General features: G+C 33.8%; 1 protein-coding gene across 1 annotated transcript; it reads left to right on the forward strand.

The window, feature by feature from the left end:
- The first annotated feature begins 946 nt into the window (after positions 1-946).
- On the forward strand, positions 947-24,156 carry LOC115878127 (probable methylmalonate-semialdehyde dehydrogenase [acylating], mitochondrial). The gene is made up of 8 exons (XM_030894501.1): positions 947-1,104; positions 10,747-10,915; positions 14,512-14,706; positions 15,976-16,077; positions 16,562-16,740; positions 18,785-19,023; positions 21,656-21,839; positions 23,556-24,156. The coding sequence occupies exons 1-8, from the start codon at positions 1,090-1,092 to the stop codon at positions 24,030-24,032; spliced, it is 1,560 nt and encodes a 519-aa protein (XP_030750361.1). The 5' UTR covers positions 947-1,089; the 3' UTR covers positions 24,033-24,156.
- Positions 24,157-24,377: the final 221 nt, after the last annotated feature.

Here is a 24,377-nt window from a genome sequence, read left to right on the forward strand (position 1 = left end):
GTGATAGGTAGAAGGCCAAGTCTGCTGCGACATCTTATACTGTATGTACATACAACGTCTACATCACGGGGTAACATTAGCCTGGGAGAATCTACCAGAGGAAAATATCGATCATCTGATTCGCAGCATGCCACAAAAAGTTACAGAATGTCAAACCTTGCATGGAGGTACAACTCACTATTGAATTGTTAAGAATTAATTTCAAAAAAATGATATTATTATTCATTTGTCCCAACTACTTCACAAAATATTAATAAAATGTATTTACATTAACTGGGTGTTGCAATCTTTATGTCGCACAGTATACAAACAGAACCACCTGTAGTTGTGTCATTAGAGCATCCAAAAACTGTGGTACATAGGATCAATGGCGTAACTAGAAATGTTGGGCTCCCCCGAAATATTTGGCATTGGCCTCCTGGCCCCAATACTTCAATTTTTAACAGGTCGACTGGAGCCTTCTGTATCTGCCCCCTATGTACGCCACCTTGCTTCGTCCAAGCTTCGGCCAAATATTTTATCAGTCGCTTTCAAACTCGTTATATTGGAAACTGGAAATCTTCAGATCGTTCCATTATACGAACTGAAAACAGGTAATCCGACTATTTCTGAAAAATGACTGGAAAACTCTGAACTGATCTCTTGAACTAATATGAGATTATCAGATTTTATATATCACCAACATAGAAATTTTACTAAATTGTAACTTGTAAATAAGTAATATTCGGTGACTAAAGCCATAATTAGATATGAAAAGTAAAATTATGACTATTATAAGATGCACGCGCGACTTAAAAATATTAAACAATAAAAAATGACTGACATGGAATCACATTAAGCATTATTAATATAAAAACGATATAATTAGCTAAAAAAAAGAGCACCACTTAAATAAAAACGAAAGAATGTCTTTCTAACATAATATATAGGACAGCTGAATGACGCTGTAAATCCAGACAACGAATTTAAATCGGAGTAGGGACTGACGAAATTCAAAATTTCGTTATCGTTTTATTGTTACTAAAGCGAGTTTTTAACGAGCAGTTGTCTGCCTATCTTCCACGCACGTCAGGGTCAACACTAGCACCAATGATCCGATCAGCTGTAAGTATCGTTTATTTACTATTTTCGAACGTTTCAGTAGAATTTTGTTTACGATTATTTAATGTTAATTTAGTAAGTTATTCGTTATTTATTATTAGTTTAATTATTAGTAAGTTATATTTAGATTACCTGTTTTAATAATAGCCTTGTTTATATATTCTATAATAGGTAGCTTAAAGCATAGGAAATAATTCTTAAATTATATATAAAATATTAATTTTACTAATATCAACTAATATCTAAGTTGACTAATTAATGTTCTTTACGATTTTTTTTGTTTATAATTCTCCTACCGTTTTATCTGGTGATTGCATTGCTAAATAAATAATAATTCAAGTTCTAAAATGCGTATAACAAAATATATTAGTAAGGGAGCCTAAGCAGAGATTTGGGGATTTACTCAAGCGCGCAGAATAACGTAAGGGGAGAAACCTTACACCCTGTTAAGTACCCCCACCCATACATGCAGAGCATGCCGAAACCTGTCTATTTAAATAATCTGACGATTTAAGCGTGACATAACGAAATAGCAGGAGAGTCGCAAAGTTGCCAATAAATATGTCAACTGAACATTATCGAACCGGTTTTTTTTATGTTCATTCAAGAGTCACAGGAAAAACATAATCTGTCGATTTGCACGTACTGAAGTAAAATCATCAATAAAGAGTTGTTCTGACAACTATGTATTTGAGGTTTGAAGTTGCAAAACCCGCCTAATTCATTTAAAAAATGTCCTAATGATATATTAATAGTGGGGCCCTGAAATCTACATAAACATAACTGCAGCAAAAGTTGCCTATATTCTTATATTAAATTAACTACAAATTACGTTACTGCTGCAAAATCCGTCTGATATTTGTTTTTTATTGTCATTATTGTTACAAAACCCGCATTTTTTTACGAGTTTTTACATAAGTATAATATTACTACAGACGTCTTATCCATTTCAAATCCTTACCTAATTTTAATAAAATGACATATGTAATAAATCAAGTTAGGATACAAATATCTTAGCTATAGTCATAAATCCGCAATACGCATCATACTGCACGAAAACCCGCCTTATCCTAATTATTTTTGTGTTTTTTCTCTTTAAAAATTAAATATTAATTTTTATATCTAGAAAATCCACATACAAAACAATGATTCCACTCAATGGGCACGTTTTTTTTGTAAAATAACGCTTCAAACATTTGCTAAAACAATTTTTGCATATCCCGAAAGATAGGTTTTGCAACTTCACGCCTCATTTCTAAAAACTCTGTCCTAAGTTTTGATCGTATCCAAATAGTCAGTCTTTTCAACAGGAGCTTTTTTAGAATTCACTGATATGATTCACGCTTCATTAACATCCCTGCTGAATATCTGACGCGGTCAAATACTTTCTTTCTTTTCTCACTTTTTACTCCTTCGTAGGGCCACCCCACCATGCAAATCGGCAAATTAATATCCCTTCGTTATCAGAAGCACATTATCATGCATATCTGAAAAGCTCGGGTATTTCTTTGTGACTTTTTTACATTTTTGAAAACCTGTACACGCTTCCCTCACCAGAGCATACAGCATATATTTTTTTTCTTCTTTTTATCATCTAATTTTCCCAATACAACAGGTCCCCACGATAAATCCCCATTTACTTGGGCTCCTTACTTACCTGCTATGTACCTATCTATAGAAAAACAATAGTTAGTTTTTGTAAAATGCTACTGGGTTAGAATTCACCAGAAATAGCTTCTCATGAACATTTCACTGCTTTTACATTTTACATACAAATTTGCCTAAATACCGAAACACAAGAAATAATATCTCCCTTCTAGCGAAATATCTTAAATGTTCTCCATATTTTCAATTCCAACAGTTTTATCAGTCATTGTTTTGCATTATTAAATGAATAAACATCAAAACTACCGTATGCCTGAAAATTAAGGCGTCTAAATGGCTAGGAAATGACGATTGAGGACAGCTATCTTCATTTTATAGCCATCGCTGACGCCGTTTTTTTTTCGATCATATTGTATTTTTCTCGATCCAAGTGGCACAGAACCGAGAAGGGTAGAACGATTTGAGGGAGGCCTACGTCCAGCAGTGGACACTTCAAAGCTTCAAGCCCGCAAAATACATAATTTTTATTAATTCGTCTGTTTTAAATATGATATACTTACATATATATATATATATATATATATATATATATATATATATATATATATATATATATATATATATATATATATATATATATATATATATATATATATATATATATATATATATATATATATATATATATATATATATATATATTATATATATACATATATATACATATAATAGCTCTAAAAGCCTAAAAATCTCATGGCTTGATTGGTTACCTTTCTCCGTTTCTTTCTGTCTTTCGCCTTTATTCTGCACCCATCCACTCTTATCCTTCTCAAGTCCTCTTCTACATCCTTTTTCCATCTGATTCTCGGTCTACCTCTCGTTCTCCTTCCACCTATTTCACGTTTCATACTAGGAACTCTTACTTCAGCCATTCTTTCAATGTGTCCCAGCCCTCTCAGTCTTTGTGCTCTTGCTACTCCCGTTATACTCGGTGCCCGATATAGTTGCGTTAATTCTTCATTTGTTCTTCTGGTCTATATGCTGTCTATCTTCTTTCCTCCAAAAATCTTCCTCAGTATTTTTCTTTCCCAAATCTCTAACATGCTAGCCTTCACATGTATACAGCACTATTGGTCGTATCGTTGATTGAAGGAAATAAGTTCTTTCAATCAACGGTCGTATCATTGTTTGGTACATTCTGATACTTCTAGAAATGTTCTTACTCTTAATCTACTTCCTCAAACTTGTATCGTTTACCTCTCTCAGAATCCATTTGTAGACATCTTCCCTTCTCAAAATCCATATCTGACCACTCCATAAGTTTCGTTTTCTTCTCATTAAACCTTTTTAACCGTTAAACCGTTTTCTTCTCATTAAACCTTTCTTCTCATTAAGCCTTTTGCGCTTGATTTTCTAGTCTTTTGGTCACCGATATCAGCTCTTTCCGATCTCTTGCTATGATAACTAAATCATCGGCAAAGGCTAAATATTGGTGTCTTTTTGTATACAGATAGCCCTCTCTGTTGATTCCCGCATATTTTGTAAATTTTTCTAATACTACACTAAACAGTACTGGAGATACTGTCTTAATCCGTCCCTGATTATAAATTTTTCCGTTGTTTTCTTGTTTACTTTGACTTCATTTACTGTCTCTTGTCAATTTTATCATCTTGGTCAGTTTCTTGCTAACCCCTAATTCTGTTAATGCTCTAAACACCTCCGTCCTTTTAACTTTGTCATATGCCTGTTTATACCTACATATCTAACATAAATCTTTGAAAAAGCAACCATTCACACAAAATCTAATTAAAAACTGTACTGAGTTAACTGTTTTGAGAATATGTTTGTTACTGTAATTATTTTTTTTAAACGTTGCAAATAATATAAGTAATAATTAATAATAAAAAAAAGTCATAGGTACTTTGTATGTAATTATATATGAAAGAGAAACTATGGTTACGGGCTTCTTGAATTTGACACTTTATGTCAGTTTAATAATAAATTTTCGTACTTTTATGCTTAGGCGTAAAAGTGCTTTACTTTTATGCCTAGGCGTTATAATGACTTTTTTATATTGTCAATCACGTTGCAAAAACTGACACTTTTGTGAGGGTTGAAAAAAAATATTATTATTTAAAATTAAATATTAATATTTTAAAATGAGTTTGTTTCAATTTTATCACTAAAATTAGCATCTAGTATTATAATGACAGGCCACTGCGTCGCCCTTTTTTTCAATATTACTGAAAAATACTGAACTATAAAAGGGATATTAAAATAATTTTCGTTGCACATCATAATACCACCGTACATAAAACTCGTTTTATGTACGGTGATAATACGACCACCAGCAAACTCCATAAGACGACGCATGGTGTCATTGATGACGTGCAACGAAAGTTGTTTTAATTTCCCTATAGGTAGTTGTCTCTGCTATAGATACTCTGTTTCTTAAATCTTAAATAAATATCTTAAATGTTCTCTATATTTTTAATTACAACAGTTTTATCAGTCATTGTTTTGCATTATTAAATGAATAAACATCTAAAGTGCCGTATGCCTGAAAGTTAAGACGTCTAGATGGCTAGGAAATGACGATTGAGGACAGCGATCTTTATTTTATAGCCATCGCTGACGCCGTTTTTTTTACTCTGTTTCCCATAAGTTAATGATATTGCATGAATTATTTAGATTTCCTGTTTTAAAAATCGTTAGCTGGATCAGAGGAGACTAGTCAGTATAGTATAGCGGCATAATTTAATTTCTTTAGAAAATGCTGAATTATCAAACGGGTCTTTTATTATTATGAACACAATAACAGACTTATTTTATTATGATTGTATTATTAAATGAATAATCAGTCAAATGATAATATTGTTAACTCGTAAAGATAGTCATAAACTCATTCAACAAGTTAAAAACCTATAATTATATATTTTTGTAATTTTAGCCAATAGGTCAAATTTTATTTAAAAGATTAGACTATTTTTCTAAAATGCTCATAAATTTTAGAACTTCAAATAGTTTCTTTTCGCATATATTTTAGACCAACTAATAAAGGTAGTTTTAAAATAAAATGAAAATAAGAGACAAATATTTTTTTCGTTTAAAAGTTAACTTAATTCTTATTGTCGTTGGCTAATTTAGGATCTTGCTTAATGTAGTAAACAGTACGATAATAAAGATATTACGAAGTCAAATAATTTCTTAATGATTAACTAAATATTTACCAAAAATTAAGAAATCACAATTATCTTTTAAATAAAAAATAACTGTAAATATGTTTATAAATCACATTTTATAAATCAATCAACAGTCATATAAACTATAATATCGTCCCATTGCTGCCAAAAGTCACTAACTTACTTTTTATTACTTCCGAGAAAAATGCGTTTAAAGATGAATTGCATTGCATAAAGATGTTATAGTTAGTAACTATTCGGTATTAAAATAAAACATAAATAGCCAGAAATCGTAGTTAATGACTTTTGCAATCGATTCTCCGCTTCAAAACATAGTTAGTGATTGAATTTGGTTGTTCGGAAAAATGTTAGTTAGTGACTTTTGGCCGCAATAGGACGATATGATGTACTGTTTTTTTACAACAATTGACCATCTTAAAATAATATATTTTCTCATGATATTTTTTAACTGTCACAAGTTGTTAACCTGAATTATAATTACTCTTTTCATGTAGCTTAAGCTAAACATTTCCAATTAGTAGTGACATTCTTTTTGAAATCATTAACTGGCCTGTGAAACAATTATTCTATGCTGCCTTTCTCCAGGTTGGTCGAAAAATTGTTCAAAAGCTCTATTAAATTTGCATATTTGTAGAATTGTAATTCTAAAAATATAGGCAAAATATTAATTTATATAAAATAATTGTCCTGCAGTATATACAATTTACATTATATATTTCATATCTTTTATATATTTTTTCTTTACTATTATTTCTATGTGTCAAACCTCCAGAATCTTAACTGATACCTTATCGAATAATTAAAAAATATTTAAACCTACTACGTTGGCATTTGTATTGCGTTTTACCAAGACTGGGTCCCCAGTATGGAATCGACTCTTGGCCAACATTGCGACCAAGAACTACAATAAAATTAGTTAAATTTTACCCATATCCAGGGGTGGATGGGCCATATGCGAAAATGGGAAAATTCCCGGTGGGCCGGTGGAAAGATGGGCCGAGGGGCCGGTCCCGATCCGAGCTCAAAAAAAGATTGGATTAGCAAAAATTAAATGGTTAATCTTCTAACTAAAGTGGCGTAAGATCCTTAGTAACTCCATAACTAACTAATCAATTTGCATCAGTATAATCGTCAGTTGCCTTTAAACATAAACACCAATTTGTAAAATAACTAAAATAAAAAATAAATGTAAATGTAAAATGTCTTTCTCTGGGACCTGGGACACTTATAATTTTAATAATCATCTGTTGTTTGTTCGGTTTGGAAATTTTTATTATACAACGTGAGTCTATAAGTGCAAATATTTTCAGGGCTGGTAGATCTCAATAAAATAAATATAATATATTCTCTTTACCGAGTTTCAAATAAGTCCAATCGAGTTTGGAAATTAAAAAAAATAAATTTATTTAAAAAAAAATTGAGCTACATCAATTTTTCGGTATATGCATTTCTTTTAGTGCCGTAATATCAGAGATTAAGAAACTATACCGTGGGAAAATTTGCGGTGAACAGGAAGTTCTAAAAAGTTTTCTAAAATATACAGGAATATTTAAAAGAAAATGCTCGATTTTTAACATCTTTTTTGCAAAAAAAACTCATAGACCTGTTCCTGGGGTCGAAATATACCACTCCTGAAAATATTTACACTTATTTAAGACTCACCCTGTATAGTTTTACCCACTATTCTTTTATTAATAAGTAATAAATGACTGACAGGCAGCAGAAAAAAAGAATGAATAGCATTTGGTAAATTTGAATAGTCTCGATCTAAATGTATACTAAGAATACGGTAGCGTAGATTGACAACTGGGGGCCTCGGTGCAATCTTTTTCGAGCACCCCTTTGTAAAAAGGTAGACGAATTTGACGCGAACTCTGCGGTTGATGGAGAAAACATATCTATGTTTGGTTTGAATTGAGGACGGACTAATAGCCAAGTCTGAGAACTAAAAGTCAAGTCTAAATTGTTGTTTATAATGTTGCTAAAATGAATTTGCTAAAAATTACTGAGACAGTAGAGAAGAGTTAAATAAGGTTTAAACTAGATTAGATAATAAAATATTAAGATGTCTCGAAAATCCAAATATTCTTATTATGGACTGTAACATAGCATTACATCAAAACACATTTATATCCACTGCCTAGGTATTGCCTAGGTTTTTTTCGTTTGAGTCATGGCATTACCATACAAGATGCCAAATGTAGAAAAGTATAGGGGAAAATTCGTGATAAGAACTATATAATAACCTAAAAAATGCTGCAGTTTTAATGGCGACCGCCGAGATCATTCTGTTAAAAACACGTGTACACGAAGAGGCTGTTGTTGTAGCAGAAAAGAGAGAATTTCTTTCTACAATGTGTAAAAAAGTAAAACCTAACCGAAAAGCTAAAAGTAATGTATTTCACAGAGGATTGGGTCAGCTGAACTGAATGAATCAGGAAGTCTAAAGTTTCTCAAAATCGTGACTCAAAATCGTAGCCTATTTCAGATCAAATTACCGTTATCGATAATGGAAATAAAGCAGTATATAAGGACCCTGTAAAACTGAGCCATTTTGTAGTAAAAATTCAGATGTCCGATCTAATATTGATCTTTACGAAAATTTTGATCGAGACAGTTTTATTTTTTTTAAACCGGAGGCAAAAGAGCTTTTTCGCACGAGCGAAAAACACCTTTACTTACCTATATATTAATAAATGAAATATGTTTCTTCGTTATGGTCATTTTGTTTTTGTGAATTTGAGCCGGTTGCCTGTTTTTCCCGGACCGGTTTCCACTTCCCCATCCACCCCTACCCATATCGGAGAGTTATACGAGTATGTCTCCATTGATTTGACAAACAACTCAAACCTGATGCATGATTAGGTCACCAGATCCAGCTGAGCAGGTACACATAACGTATTTCATAGTTTCGTCACTTTTCACGCAGAGGAGTTATTCACCTTCTTCCACCAGATCCATCCTCTGCAGCAGATGTACTCTCGGCCTGCAGTGACTTTTCTATACTGCAGGAAACATAGGCGCGCTATTTCTGTCAGTTTTTAAGAGTTCTCCGATTCTGCTTTTGAACGACTCCATCAATATTTTCCTAGCATGTTTCATTCCGTGACTATCTACTACCTGCAGTCTCACTCTCTCGAAAAGTTCGTTTCCCTCTAAGCCGGCATGTCCTGGTATCCATAACGACGACATATTGTTCCTATCTCCTAGTGAATTGATTAATTTTTACAGTAAATAATTATCATGGATGTGCATTTCGTTGCTTCAAACTCTTTTAAAGCGGATTGTCCAGTATCCGAAATTATGTTTAATATTTTTCTGGTGCAATGCTGTTCTATCAGCAAGTACACGCAGGAGCATATAGCTCAGTTTTTATGATGACCTTAGCTTGGAGAATATACACTGGTAGATGTATACAAAGTCTTCCATTTCTCTGTATTTCTATCGGGTATTGTTGTTAAAGAAGTTGTCTACTTCTTCGAGAAAATTACGATCCTATTTCAAAAGCCATTTTATTTCGTCTAAATACAGGGAATGAATGAAAAGGTTGTACTTCGGAACACTCCTCATATCTCTGTTATCCTTCAACGAGTAGCTAAAACAAGTGGTTGACAAATAGTTTTTTACATAAATCCAATGTCACTGTAGCTTTTTTGTAGATGGTATGGGAGTGAGGAAGTTACCGCAACCTTATAGATCTAGTTTGTCCCCCTTTCTTGAGTCTCTCATCATATGGTCTCAGCGCTGTGACAAAAGCCAGAATCTACTCTAGTTCAGTATCTAGGAATTACAGAGGTTGAATCTCCATCTCCGATATCAGCCGTATCAAATTTCATGGCACCAATGGTTGTCGTCTTAGCGGACTCTAAAAACCCCGTGACGATCCGAAGATTGTTCTTACTAGTTATTGTTATCGAACTGGTATAACTATCGAAGATTGTTAGACAAATCTTTGATTTTTCTTGAGAATTTCCATCGAGAGTCTTAGACCGTTGGACGATTCTTGGTTTTTTAGAGGACTTTATTTTCTCTACCTAATATGTTCAGCTCCCCCAGACATTCTTTGACCAACTTCGAATTAATGGTTATTGAGTTGATCGCCGCGCTTAAGGTTGTTTGACTATCGGATGAGATGGCTGTATTGCCCCTTAAAATTATTATATAAAAAGTTATATTGCCCCTTGCGCTTTTCATCAATAGAGCAGTCATGATTCGTTTGTATTTCACTGGAGGAAACCAAATTACACTAAAACTGCTAAATCTAAAAATGTTGGACGCCAGGCAAGATACAAAAAAACACAGTCGTAGTTAAAAATAAATGACTATATTGAATCAGGAAGATGCGTAACTTTTGTAATTAACGATAATTAATAATGATGGTAATTTCAATGTTTTACCAGAAGAACACTGACGAACTTTACGAAAAATGGGATATTTTGTGTTTTTGAGCCATTATTTCGCAATAAAATATAAAAATTGTGGAAGTTGTCATAAACGAAGTTGAAATTTAACCTTCAATAACTTTCAAACGAGTCTATTAAATGAAAAATCATATCAGACCTTTTTTGAAGACCGTTCAGTTTCCTACAAGAATACGTATTGATTTTTACAATACGCTTATTTGTTAAAACAAAATAAAATTTAAAAAAAATCCTGTGTTATTCAATGGGAAATAATCACCATGAGACTCCTATTAAAATTAATATTAAGATCTCAAACTTTACCAGAATTTCTTTTCATCGTCGTGAACGATATTTTGACGGGAATTAAAAAAATATATTTTTTGGTGCACCCTAGTATTCATACAATGTATTAATTTAATTTGTGGTTGTTTCAGACTTCGCCAGTATTCAACGCACTTAAACGGAATTACTCCAATGTAGCTCCAACGACGAAACTATTCATTAACGGTCAGTTTGTCGACTCGAAAGCAACACAATGGGTTGACTTGCATGACCCGGCTACGAATAACCTGATTACCAGAGTGCCACAAAGTACACAGGCAGGTAAATTAAAACAATCGCGTTAAAATTATATTGCAGAAAAACGTGATTTTATTTAGCGGATTGTCGTTGTTAAAATTATTTATCCTGTACAATGCACGGAAATTAAAATCAAAAAATTCAATGCAGAATTGTGCATTTTGCAAAATTGAAAATTTACTTACATTAGGTAATGAAATAAGAAAAACCATAAAAAAATTATTTTGTCTTTTATGAAACCTGACGAAGGGTTTTAAATACTTAAATGTAGTCCTGAGTAACTCAATAGATATGTGGAAGCGTCGACCAAGGATTAACCCGGCGGTAGTCGCGCTTGTTTATTTTACACATAAAACATAACATCCAGGACATATATAGAACATCTAGGGTACACATTTATTTATATTAGTTGAGGTTTAAAAGCAAAAAAGTTATTTCTTAGCAAATATTTTATTAGTAATTATAAAAATAATATTTAAATACTCTGATCATCAATATCAATATTACCTTCTTCGCATACCTTACAATAGATATTAGCATGACTTAGGCATAAATATTTGTAACACTTTTTACAATAGTAACTAGTTTTACTATCTTTTTTAACACATTCTTCACATCTTTTACGTTTTCCAGCTTCTGGACGCTGTCTTTGTTCCTGAGACATTCCTGCAGCCTCTTGTCTACGATATCTAACCTGACGTGGTAAATTGGTGGGGGTTGCCCTATATTTTTGGTATTCACTTATCAGTTCACGGACCAACTTCATCAAGTATCTTCTACGTTTCAAATCTACATTAGGGTTGTTTGATGTAAATAGTATGTGAGAATTTATCCCGGCTATATTTAGTAATGAATACAGAACAACCATTGGCCAACATTTTGTATTTCTGGCACAATTATAATTTGCTGATAACCCATCAACAATATCAACGCCACCCTTCGTTTTATTGTAAAATGTAATAATACTAGGCTTAAAGCTGTCGCCAGTACCAGGGTCAATTTCGTAATCGAAATGCATGCTGGATAACAGTATTACGTTTTTTCCTTTTCGTGGGACGTATGATACCAGAGTCTTATCTTTTTGGAAAGCAAACATACTTGAGTTGACTGGACGATGTTTTGTATTCACAAATTCTGGGGGCAACTCTCTTTTGTTTTTTCGCAATGTTCCAACAAGAGTTAGCTTGTGATTTTGAAGGAGTTCGTTCATTAATTCGTAAGATGTAAACCAGTTGTCTACAGTAATGTTCCTGCTTGTTTTTGTTATTGGCTCAATCATACGTAAAACAGCACTTTTTGGGTCATTACTTTTTTGAAATCTACCTTCTGGTTGCCGACCTACATAAACTTCCAAATTGTACGAATAATACATTTTCGCATCTACCAAAGCAAATATTTTAATTCCGTATTTATTTGGTTTTGAAGGAATAAATTGCTTGAAGTTACTGCGACCCCTGAATGCTTCCAGTCTCTCATCATTTGTCGCATACTCACTTATTGTATACCACCCGACAGTCTGCAATCTGTCTGAAACGCATCCTCGAGTATTTTGGACACATTGCTCGAAGACCTGCCAACAACATGGAAAAAAAATTATTATAACTGGTGATGTCTAATATAATTATTATAACTGGTGATGTGTGTGTCGATAATAATGGTGATAAGGAAAAGGATGTAGAGGTCGATCCCCAACAAGATGGATCTATCAAATAAGACAAACAACGGGTCTACCCCTACACTCGAGCTGAATACAGATTTGCCTGGAAAGATCTTATAAAACAAAAAGTATTTTCATATAAGAACTTATCACGACCCTCAGCTATGAGGAACAATTGGAAAGAGAGAGAAAACAACGAAACATAAAAATTACTGTTATAAATTTATAGGCATCACACTCACAAGTACCAAAATCAAGCACCTTAAATTTTTTATGTATTTTGAAGTTTTAGATATTCTGATGTAATGAACCAATTTTGATGATATTTTAAGCCATTTATAAGTAAATTATTTTACTTTTTAGTATCTCTTTCTAAATTAAAAATGAAAGATCCCATGTGCTAATTATACGAGGGGACACAAAATGTTGTTATTTTGATGGAAGTTTAAAAACCCTGTACAATATCTTAAAAATCAAGGAATTAGAAAATAATGTTAACATCTGGGTGCATCTTCTCTCGATAGTTTATGGTTCATCTCAAAGAGGTATCTATGGTTCATCTCAATAGTTTTTTTTTTTTGAGATATTCGCTTTTGAAGAAGACACTAATATTTTTTGTAATTTTTACATTAAGGCCGTGCCAAAAGCAAACACATGGTTTTAATGTAAAAATTACGAAAAAATGTTAGTATCTTATTCAAGAGCGAATATCTCTAAGAAAAATAAAGCTATTGAGATGAACCAAAAAACAAACTATCGAGAAAGGATGTACATATAGATGGTAAACTTCCGAGTCAGCGGATATGGAATGTCATATATGAACTGCGGAAGTTATCGCTTAAAAATTCCTTGCATTTATGGGCGGCTATTGTAAGTTGAATATGCATCTAAGGCTAATGGGACTGACGGACGAAGCCCTATGATAAGAAATCATCCAATCTGATAAGAAACGACAGAACATATTTTATGTCGGTGCGACGCGACAGCCTGAAAAATATGCGGTTCTCGATAATAGGCAATGATAGGCCATTATCCGCCGATACACGCAAGAAATTTTTAAAAGATTTGTTCCGCCGTGATCTTTACTTTTCATTAATATTTGTACGTTAGTGGACTACCGCAGAGAAATATCGGATATGTCGCAGTCCCGATTATTATGTACTCTGTAATATCTGTACTCTGAACAACCGGGTCAGCGGATATGGAATGTCATATCTGGACTGTAGAACCGATCGCTTTTTTAAATTCCTTACTGTCTTAACATGTTCCACAGTCACAGGGTGTTGTGAAACTTTTACCAAAATATCAACATTTTGGTTTCCCTGGTATAATTGACAGATGGGAACTTTCATTTTTAATTTAGAAAGAGATTCAGAAGGGATATGAACCAGAAGGGACATGAAAAAGATTGCGAAAAAAATAAATAATTTAGCTACATAATAATAATAATAATAATAGCTCCCGTATATAGCGTTTCACGCCTTGGGAGTAGCAAGGTACAGCTTGCCATACTAGAGCCGTTCGGTATACAAGGAAGGTAATGTGGCGAGCACTACCTTTCAACTGCCTATTATTACCTCAGGATTGTGAATCCTAAATACTCATTTAAGGCTGAGTCGACCAAAAATAGGTACCCAAACTATTTTTATTTTAATAAAATAGTCGGCTGATGAAATGCCGGGTGTGGGATTCGAACACACTACCTTGAGATTGGTAGACGAGTGCCTGTACCTCTACGCCACCGGGCACCTAATTTAGCTACATATTGGTTAAAAAAGTATCAACATGAACCCACTAGAACAAAATATATTAAACTTTAAAATACATCAAAACTTTAAGGTACCCGTTTTTCGTACCGGTGAGTGTATTACCTATATTAGAATAAATTTAAGTAGATGGTTAAAAACAAAATTTAATTCACTTGCTATAAAGAAAAATTAAAAAATATCGCAATTATTTTTAGAAATGGAAGCAGCAGTTGAATCTAGTAAAAACGCATACGACTCTTGGAAGAATACGTCAGTTCTTACTAGGCAACAAATAATGTTAAAACTGCAAGCGGCACTTAGAAGGGATATGAAGAAGATTGCGGCTAATATAACTCTTGAACAAGGCAAAACGCTTCCTGATGCCGACGGTGATGTTTTACGAGGAATTCGTAAGTATATTAAGTATACAGTGTGTCCCCGGATCAGAGCTGCAACAAATCAGTTTCAAAAAGACTTAAATATTAGGTCTTAAGTCATTTATTAAATAAAAATGACTTAAACCTTAAATCAATTTCAACACAAAGCTTAATAACTCACTTTTATTTTATATTGTAAATTTTGAGGTAAATTTTGATCAACACCATTAACCTAACCATTTTTACACTGTGTCAATGTTAAAATTCCCACCTTTAATATCTTTCTTGCAGTTAAAAATATGAAAAATCGGAAAGACACGTCAATTTTATTTGTAAGGGGGACATTTTAAATGAATATTTTTAGCCTTTTTTTCAACCCCCTAGAAGGGGTAGATGTCACCCTTACAATCTTAAATGGGAATAGGAGTCAAGTCGCTCATCGTTTTAAAGGACGTAGCTTCTTTTCAGTGGTATCCTACTTTGTAGCTTTTTGTCCAGAGGTTTTCGAATAATCGCGTTTCAAAGTTGCAGAAATAATTAAACATGCCCGCATTGAGATTTTGGTTTTCAGGCTAGTGTTTACACAAAAATTATCGCAATTATTGGTCTCCATGTAAAATGATTAGAAGATTAGGTGGCAACATAGACGTAGTCATTACATTTTTCTAGGGGGTCGAAATACTAATAAACAAAAAACATCAGAAACATTTACGTTTCTTTTCTCAAATTCGAATGAGAGGCAACTTCCAGGGGGGCATGGCCCTCCCCTGCCTCTTCTTCGCTACGGCCATGGGTGGCACCGTTTGAAAATGTGTTTAGGGATTGGCAAAGTAACATCAAAAATTTACATCAAAAAGTATCCTAAAAAAATTACCAGTATCTACCTACCTATGCATTTATTCGATGTCTTATCGCTGAAATTCCACAAAAGGATTTGCTATTCTATCAACAAATTCTAAAAATAAGTTGCCTTAACAAAAAAAGCATGTGCAGCAAATATAATCCTGAAACCCAAAATCTCAATGCCCGCATGTTTAATTGTTTCTGCAACTTTGAAACGCGATTATTCGGAAACATCTGGACAAAATGCAACAAAGTTATATACTACTGAAAAGAGAATTAAACGCCCATTAAAACGATGTGCCACTTGACCCCCATTCCTATTTAAGATTGTAAGGGTGACATCCACCCCCCTCTAGGGGGTTGTAGTAATATATCTAAAGATAAAAATAAGAAAGATATTAAGGGTGGGAAGTTTTAAAATTGACAAAGTGAATATGCTTATGAATTTAATATCTTTAGAGGTGGTAGAACATGCTTGCGCAGCAGGTACCTTACTCCAAGGGGAAAGCCTTCAAGGAATTTCAAAGGATATGGACGTTACTTCGTACAAAGTTCCATTAGGTGAGTCATATAGAAATAAATTTTATACATGTTATACATTATAATACACTCCCATTTATTAATATATTTGATAATCTATAAAAAGGTAAGGATCAATTAGTAAAATTGAATACATTTCTATATTTTTAACTCCACTACTTTACTTCTTTATATCCGAATGCGGTACTGCTGTTTTTTTACCTATAATATTTTTTTCCTATGTATCCGTTTATTTTTTTCAATATTCTATAATGTGTCACCTGGATATAAAACTAAATCCTAATAAATTAAGTATAACCATTTCTTTTTAGTCAGTGTCACATTTCTAGTCGAACAAAAAAAATAATATCAGTTTTTTTAGACGCCGGACACGGATATTTATACTTTTTCAAAATTCTTCCTCTATTATTCTATTAGTGTTACCATATTATACTAAGTTTAGGTCTATTGATCCGATTTTACGTTGATTCAACCGAAACAAGTAATATTTTTACGTCATTTCAAGGAGTAACTGCTGGAATTTGTCCATTTAACTTCCCTGCTATGGTTCCTCTATGGATGTTTCCTCTAGCTCTGATAGCCGGTAACACAATGGTAATGAAGCCATCGGAACGTGACCCAGGTGCTACGATGCTATTAATGGAGTTGCTAAATGAAGTCGGATGTCCACCCGGCGTAGTTAATGTAAGAATTTATGACTTATTGTAGGTATTAATCACAAAAATACAGCACCAAACCACCATTAAGAGCGGAAGGCCATGACTGGAGGGCCAATATCGATTAAGAACCTTACAATCGTGATATGCCGCATACACAAAGCGTTCCATAACAACATCGGAAACCTCTGAATTCTGTGAAACGACCTCTGCACTGCTCGCAAAGTAAGCCGAAGTAGATCAAGGTTAAATAGTAAAGAATGTTATTTCGTCTAACTTTGGCATTTTGTAATAGATTCTCTTACGTACCGCTCATAAATTGTCTTACTTAAGGGTAAAAACGAGGGGTAAAAACATAGTGGAGCAGTCGGTAGTTGCCAGGTTCGCCTCGCTATGCGTCGCTACTTATAACATTGATTGAAAGAATTTGGAAGATACGCAACCTATAATGAGCGAATTCGTGACAAGGCTGATATGGTTTCCCTTTGCGTCTAAAGTGCTGTACGGTGGAAACACCAATCGTTCTGCGGCCAACGCATAAAACACTTATTTTCTCTAACGCGGCCAGCGAAGGCATATCGAAAACAGTGTGGAACTAAAAGCGACAGTGTTGCTATATTAAAATGTGTAATATCTATAATACGTTTTTTTTTTGACGAAAACATCTTTGGATGAACAATCCGCGTTTATATATTGAAAACAGTGGCAGATACAGAGGGGGCCGCCCCCCCCCTAAAATCTCTAAATTGTGTTAAATATAAAATTTTGGGTTAAAAATTGCATCCTACAAACATCCATTCGTTTCCTCACATTGCTTTTAATAACGCCCTTTGAAGATTTGGATACCTAATAGTTTGTCTTCCTTTTTGGCAAAATAAATATTCTAGCTAAAAAATTAAAGCATATTAGAAGTTATATCGATATAATCGATGAATAATTATAATAGGTATTCCGAGAAATTCCATTAATTTAATGTATAAACAGACATAATACGAGTCTAATATTAACTAATTTAATAATACCCAATCTCTCAAATTATCTTCTATTTGCCTGCATTTAAATTGATGATAATAATTTAGTATTAAATTTAAAACATGTTGCATATTGTGGAAATTTGTGTGAACCGGAATTTTAACTTTCTCATCTAGTTTAAAATAAACTGTTTGAATTTAGGGCACGTTTAACTCCTTTCACTTTCCTTTGCATTTCTCCGATATTTGATTTATAGGTCCTTTAACAGATTAATCACATCTTGTCAACTGTTTTTCTATTATTCAGTTTGAAGTAGAAAATCATCCGTAGCCATTTTTTTAGATTGGTTAGAGGAATTAAATAAAATACCGATTATTCTTATTTTTAAATTACAAATGTATCGATCTCAATGTCTCTGTGTGAAAGTATAAATAAAATTATTTTACTTTTTATTTGTTTTTTTATCGGAATCCACAGATAACTTTCTCAAGATATTTTAGGTGATACTAAATCAGCTAATATTTCTTGTATTTAAATATGCGTGCTATAATAAAAAAAGGTTGTTAAGACCCTGTACATTACTTTTCAGAATTAATTCTTGTGATAACTTTTAAGCCAGAGAAATAAACTTTACTAAAAAAATGATTACTTTCTTCAATGTATACAGAGGTATCAAAAACTGCTTGTCTATTTTAAATATTTATTTTACATAAAAACTTTGTTATATCAAATGCAACTCTCTGTATTTTTTAAAATAATTCGAAGCATATTTAAATGCTCTTTCAAACTATATTATGGTTTCTTATACCTATCTGGCTCAGATTCTGAATAAAAGGCGATTTTTCAATAAAATGGCAATCAAGATAGCTGGTGTGGCCATGGCAATTTTCCAGTGACAGTTAATAGCTATTTTCGAAATCGAAATTAGTTTATGGACTTTATTTAAGTTTATAGTAGCTTACTTTTATTTAAAAGATCTACAATAGTTTAATGAATAAGTATTTATTGCTAAGAAAAACGAAGAAGTAGTTCCTTTATGATGCGGATTTTATCTGTGCCACGGTTGAAGCAGCAGCCTAAATAATCTGTATATCTTATAGGTAATTCACGGTACCCATGACGCGGTCAATTTTATCTGTGATCATCCGGACATTAAGGCAATCAGTTTTGTGGGTGGCGATCGGGCAGGAAAGCACATTTATGAAAGAGGCGCCAAAAACGGAAAACGAATTCAATCTAACATGGGTGCCAAGAACCATGCGGTTGTTCTGCCAGACGCTGACAAAAATGCAGCTCTAGATGCTCTGATTGGAGCTTCTTGTGGAGCAGCTGGACAAAGGTAACAATAATTTTATGAATTGTTTCTAACTTCAGGTAACTCTGTTTTCTGATTTTTCTCCGTCATCAAGTAGATATTCCCAACGGAGGAAAAATCAATCACATTTGAAATTGTGCTACAAGAATTCAGCATTAGTTTCTTTTGAAAAAGTTTTCTAAGCTGTTGGTACTTCAATGCTTTATGTGCTAAAAATATTCTCATGTTTTTGTATAAAAGTATCCTATTTCTTCCAATGTAGAATGTAGAATAAATTCGAGATGGATAAATCACCACGATCTAAAAGATCTATTGTGTCCCCCTTGCTTGAGTTATTACTTTTTTCAAGAAGTGTTTCTGCTTTTGTTTCCTTTGAGGAAGATTGAGGCCCGCACGTAGAAGTAACGGATACAATGGAGTTCCGTCTGGTACTCCAAACGATTAAACCAAGACCCTCCTCCTATGCCCTCTGCCCGTGAGATACCAGACAATAGAGGGTACCTGGTATGATGGACAGGGTAGTCCGAGGGGTGTCTCACTATTGGAATTACATGTACATTTTCTTGGCAGTTGCTGGCAGTCATTGGCGGTCTTATGGCAGTCGCCTTTAATAATTACATGGCAGTCACAGGCAGTCTTCTTCATAGTCATTGGCAGTCGCTTAGCAGTGGAAAGATATTTTGGCAGTACGTGTACATTTTTTACCCGAGTGAGACACCCCTCGGGGTAGTCCCATCTGGCATCGTTATACGTCTTGGTGCTATTTCCTGGCCACGACACTACAACCAGGGACAAAACAGCTAGATGCTCCTTAGACCTAGCGAAAGTACTACAAGGGATTCGCCCAATAAAAAAAATGTTTAGCTATAATATTTTCAATGCTGGTAGATCTCGATAATAGAAACACATTTTCTCTTCACCGTTTTTCAAGAAGGTCCCTCAAGTATCTCTATTTTCTGATTTTTCTCCTTTATCAAGTAGATATTAAACGGTGAAAAACTAACTGAAATTGTCCCACAGGAATTTAGCATTGGTTTTCTTTGGTCTCAGATACTGGCTTTTGTCAAAGACGTGGGACTGTATGATGATTTATAACTCAAGAAAGGGGGACACAATAGACCTGTAAGGTCGCGGTGATTAATCCCACTCATTCTAGATTCCTTTGGAGAAGTTTTCTAAGCTGTTTATAGCATTTACATAAGGAAATTTCAGAGGCAAGAATGCCATCTACAACGATATTTCATATGTTCTTCTTGGCGTTTTGCCATTGCTCCACTAATTATATTCTAGTAAAATAAAAGACTAATTCACCACAATTCAAAACAATTTACTTTTAAATACTGGAGGCGCGTTAACATCACTGGACTCGCGAAGTTATCATCATCGGCAGATAATTAAAACTGATCTAATCATCTGCTGATAATGGCTAACATGGCTAGTGAAACGCACGTTTAGTGTTTAAAAGTAAAATATTTTGGTGTATTGTGGTGAATTAGTTTTATTTTGCGGTTGTAACGCCAAAGGTTCCAACTGTGATTGTAATAATTATATTCTAAATTAATGAAATGAATGGATTTAATTCAAATGAAAAAGTTTCTACTAACCTGAAGCAAACATATTAGTGACTTATAAAACTTATAAGGCCCCTACAGACGGACGTTTTTGTACGCGTTTATGCACGCGCGTTCAAAAACGTGCACACAAAATCGTGCACTAGCACTGCATACAGATGCACATACAAAATCTGAAAATCCACAGTGTTTTAGAGCGATGTCCAAGGAAGTGGTTAAGTTAGTATTGGCAGCAGTGGCGTGCACTGCTGTGCTTCAAACGAAAGTTAAAAAAAATAACCTAATCTAAATAAATAAACTTCCTAACCGCGCCGTATGTGGTGTAAAGAGTGACTTCATCAACGCCAATGGTTTGTAATAGTACCAAAGTGAAGGAACATACACTTTATCCGCTCCCGACCCAGATCTCTTGGAGTCAACAACCATTTTATGTTCCCTTCTTCCAAGTCCTCCCAAATCTTCCCCGAAAACTGTTAAGTTTAGTTATAACTGAAGCCTTTGGCTGAACAACTTGTAGCTTCTAACCACCTTTGCGTAAGCCTCGTTTTTTTAGCTTTATCTAAATATTGTTTGGATTTTACTTGCCAAAGCAGGGCATTTCTCTGTACAATTCAATAAATTCCCGCAGGAATTCACGAGATAGTATTCTACAATCAGACATTTCTACTAAGAAATTATTAGCAAAGTCAAATCAACAGAACGCTGCAGCTTGTGGGACAAATCGACGCTACTGTTGTGCGACGTACAGTTCACATCCACACGTTGAGACTTGCAAGAAAATCCTGCGTGCACGTACAAAATTTCTGTCGTCGACAGAAATCATGAGCGTCGTTCCAAACGAATGTGCATTCAAAAACGTGACGTTTCTGTGCATACACATTGACGTTTTTGTATGCACGTTTTTGAACGCACGTACATAAACGCGTGCAAAAACGTCTATCTGTAGGGGCCTATATATCGCAATAATATAAATAAAAAATACAGTAATAATAATTTAACCAATATCATTATTCAGTCTTATAGTATATAGTGAAATTAAAAAATATATATTATAAACCATACTTATTGAGTATATTTTGTTATAGATGTATGGCAATAAGTGTTGCGATCCTAGTTGGAGAAGCTCAAAAATGGATACCTGATCTAGTCGAAAAGGCCAAGAAATTGCGAGTTAATGCAGGACACGAACCTGGTACAGATGTTGGACCAGTTATATCACCTCAATCAAAAGAAAGAATACATACCTTAATTGAAGCTGGAATAAAACAGGTTGGAAATCATAAATAATTCGTTACTCTTTTTACAATACTGTTATTAAGAAAATTAAATTAAATCTAATTAAAGACTCAATGTTATATACCAGCTTGATCTAAAACCTTTTTACAATTATTAGAAATTGGTTTACAATCATTAAAAATGCGTACTTTTCGGCAGAAAGAATATTTTATAGTTTCTATTACGTATTTTAAAGTTTCTGTTTTTTTACTCAAAAAAATTGGTATATTTGTTAAGCTTAGTTCAAGTAAAGCCGCGAAAGCACATGCGGCAGTCGACGATTTCCGCGCACTCGTCATCGTCGCCTTTCCGTCCACACATATGGGCATCGCCGAGCTCTGATAGAAAGAGTCCATAACGACATAATGACGAGCGCTCGTTCTCGCCGCCGATAGAGTCGCCGAACTCCAACTTCCCCGTCCACACTGATCAGAGAAAACGATGAAGTTTCGTTAACGAGCGCTCGGAAATCATCAAATGCCGCATGTGTAGTCCCGGCATAATATTTAACACAAGTTATTTTTTAAGTTTAACCCAAGTTCATTAGCTTCTTTATATAAAAACTACATTATGCGTCTCTACTATTCTAGAAAATTGTGTCCGCTATTTTTGACTTGCCCCGCCTTGGTCCTTTATTGGTTGACTCAAAATCTGATAACTTTCTTTAAGGAATATGATGGAGTTTCATTTCGCTTTTAAGAATTAACCAAAGCTTGTGTTGACATGAATCAAAAAATAAAATGCTCAGGATTTATAGTTCTGGCCGTACAAAAATATTACCGTATGATCGAAAAAAACGTCGTCCGGTTGGCTGAAAAATGACGATTGATGGCATTTCCCATATAAATTTACATATAAAATGAGGGCGATCTTCATTTCATAGCCATCGCTAATGTAGGGTTGCCAACCAGTTTGCTATTCCAGGTTGCTATTCCAGAGGATTTTTTTGATCTCACTGTCCTCTTTTCTCTCGCTCATTGAAAAGGTCCTCTTTTTACATACCAAACTCAGAATTTAAAAAAATATTTGTCTATCGCCACAATGCTTTAAAAAAATTTTAATCTCTGTCTTTCGCTACTCCCACTCGTTTGTACAGAAAAGAAAAAGAAGAAATATTTACATACAAGAAATATTTATGGAAGCGATAAACATGTTTAACTATTTTATGTTTACTTACTGTTAGCTTATGCTTTGAAAAAAGTTTTGTTGAAAATTGTTTTTAAGAAAGTAAGAATGACCATCAATCGCATCGCATACCGTTTACATTACATTTTAGTAAACCCTAGACATTTGGACAGGATTTCAGAAAATGTTTCGATTATGCCTCTTTTTTACACTCTATTTTTTATTTTGAAAGTTCGCAACCCTACGCTAACGCCATTTTTTTTATCACACGGTATTTTAGGAAAATTTACACACACAATTATTACAAAGGGTGTTTTAAAGTTAGGGTAAAAACCCCTTGATTAACCCTGTATAATATGCCAAATATTAAAGTTTATAAAAAAACCGAGTTTACGAATTAAAGTTGATATATTTATATACAGTTTTCTAAAAAAATGACTAAAAATAAAAAAAATATAACACCTTAAATTTGACGAAAAAAATCTCCGTTGCGTTTTTTTTTGTATCTGAGTATAATTCTATTTTATTTTTGGATATCTACCTTAATATAAACCGATATCTAAAATAGATTTTCTTATTTTCTAGGGTGCCAAATGTCCCTTAGATGGACGCAACATAAAAGTGGAAAAGTACCCTAACGGAAATTTTGTCGGACCTACCATCCTCACCGACGTAAAAACCTCGTACGACTGCTACACACAAGAAATCTTCGGCCCCGTATTATCCGTTATATCGGCCGACACTCTCGAGGAAGCTATCTCCATCATCAACTCGAATCCGTACGGTAACGGTACCGCCATCTTTACGACGAGTGGAAACTACGCGCGACAATTCGTACACGAAGTAGACGCTGGCCAAGTAGGAGTTAACGTTCCCATACCTGTTCCGCTACCCATGTTCAGTTTTACGGGATCCAGGGGCAGTTTCCACGGTGATTTGCACTTCTATGGCAAACAGGGATTGAACTTCTACACCGAAACCAAAACCATTACGTCCTTGTGGAGGAAAGGAGCAGTACCCGCTAACTCGGCGCCATCCGTTTCATTTCCTATTCACAACTAATGACGTTTTAGGAAATTCAATAATTGTATTTTAAGTACTATCGGTTTAAGATTGTTTTCGAATAAGTCATTTTTTTATCCTATATTCAAAAGACTGTTTAAATAAAAGTATTTTTGTTAAATAATTTTTTGTATTATTTAAGCTTCTAATAAATAAAAGCTTAGCATAAAACATAAGACCAATACAAATACATAAGACCAAGACCAATACGAACGCATAAAACATAAGACCAAGACCAATACGAACGAACTATTTTCAATTATTTTTTTTATTAATTCTTTTATATTTATTCACTATAGGAATCTACCTAACAGAGACACTTTAAATGTAAAAAGAACAGGTTTT

Source organism: Sitophilus oryzae, unplaced genomic scaffold (assembly GCF_002938485.1).
Source record: "Sitophilus oryzae breed Bouriz unplaced genomic scaffold, Soryzae_2.0 scaffold_1062_pilon_pilon, whole genome shotgun sequence".
In the NCBI taxonomy this organism is placed as follows: domain Eukaryota; kingdom Metazoa; phylum Arthropoda; class Insecta; order Coleoptera; family Curculionidae; genus Sitophilus; species Sitophilus oryzae.

Excerpts from the sequence above, each read along its gene's own strand:
- LOC115878127 (XM_030894501.1), top strand. Across the intron at positions 14,707-15,975 it reads TGATGTTTTACGAGGAATTC|AGGTGGTAGAACATGCTTGC; the intron begins GTAAGTATATTA and ends TAATATCTTTAG. Across the intron at positions 19,024-21,655 it reads TGTGGAGCAGCTGGACAAAG|ATGTATGGCAATAAGTGTTG; the intron begins GTAACAATAATT and ends ATTTTGTTATAG.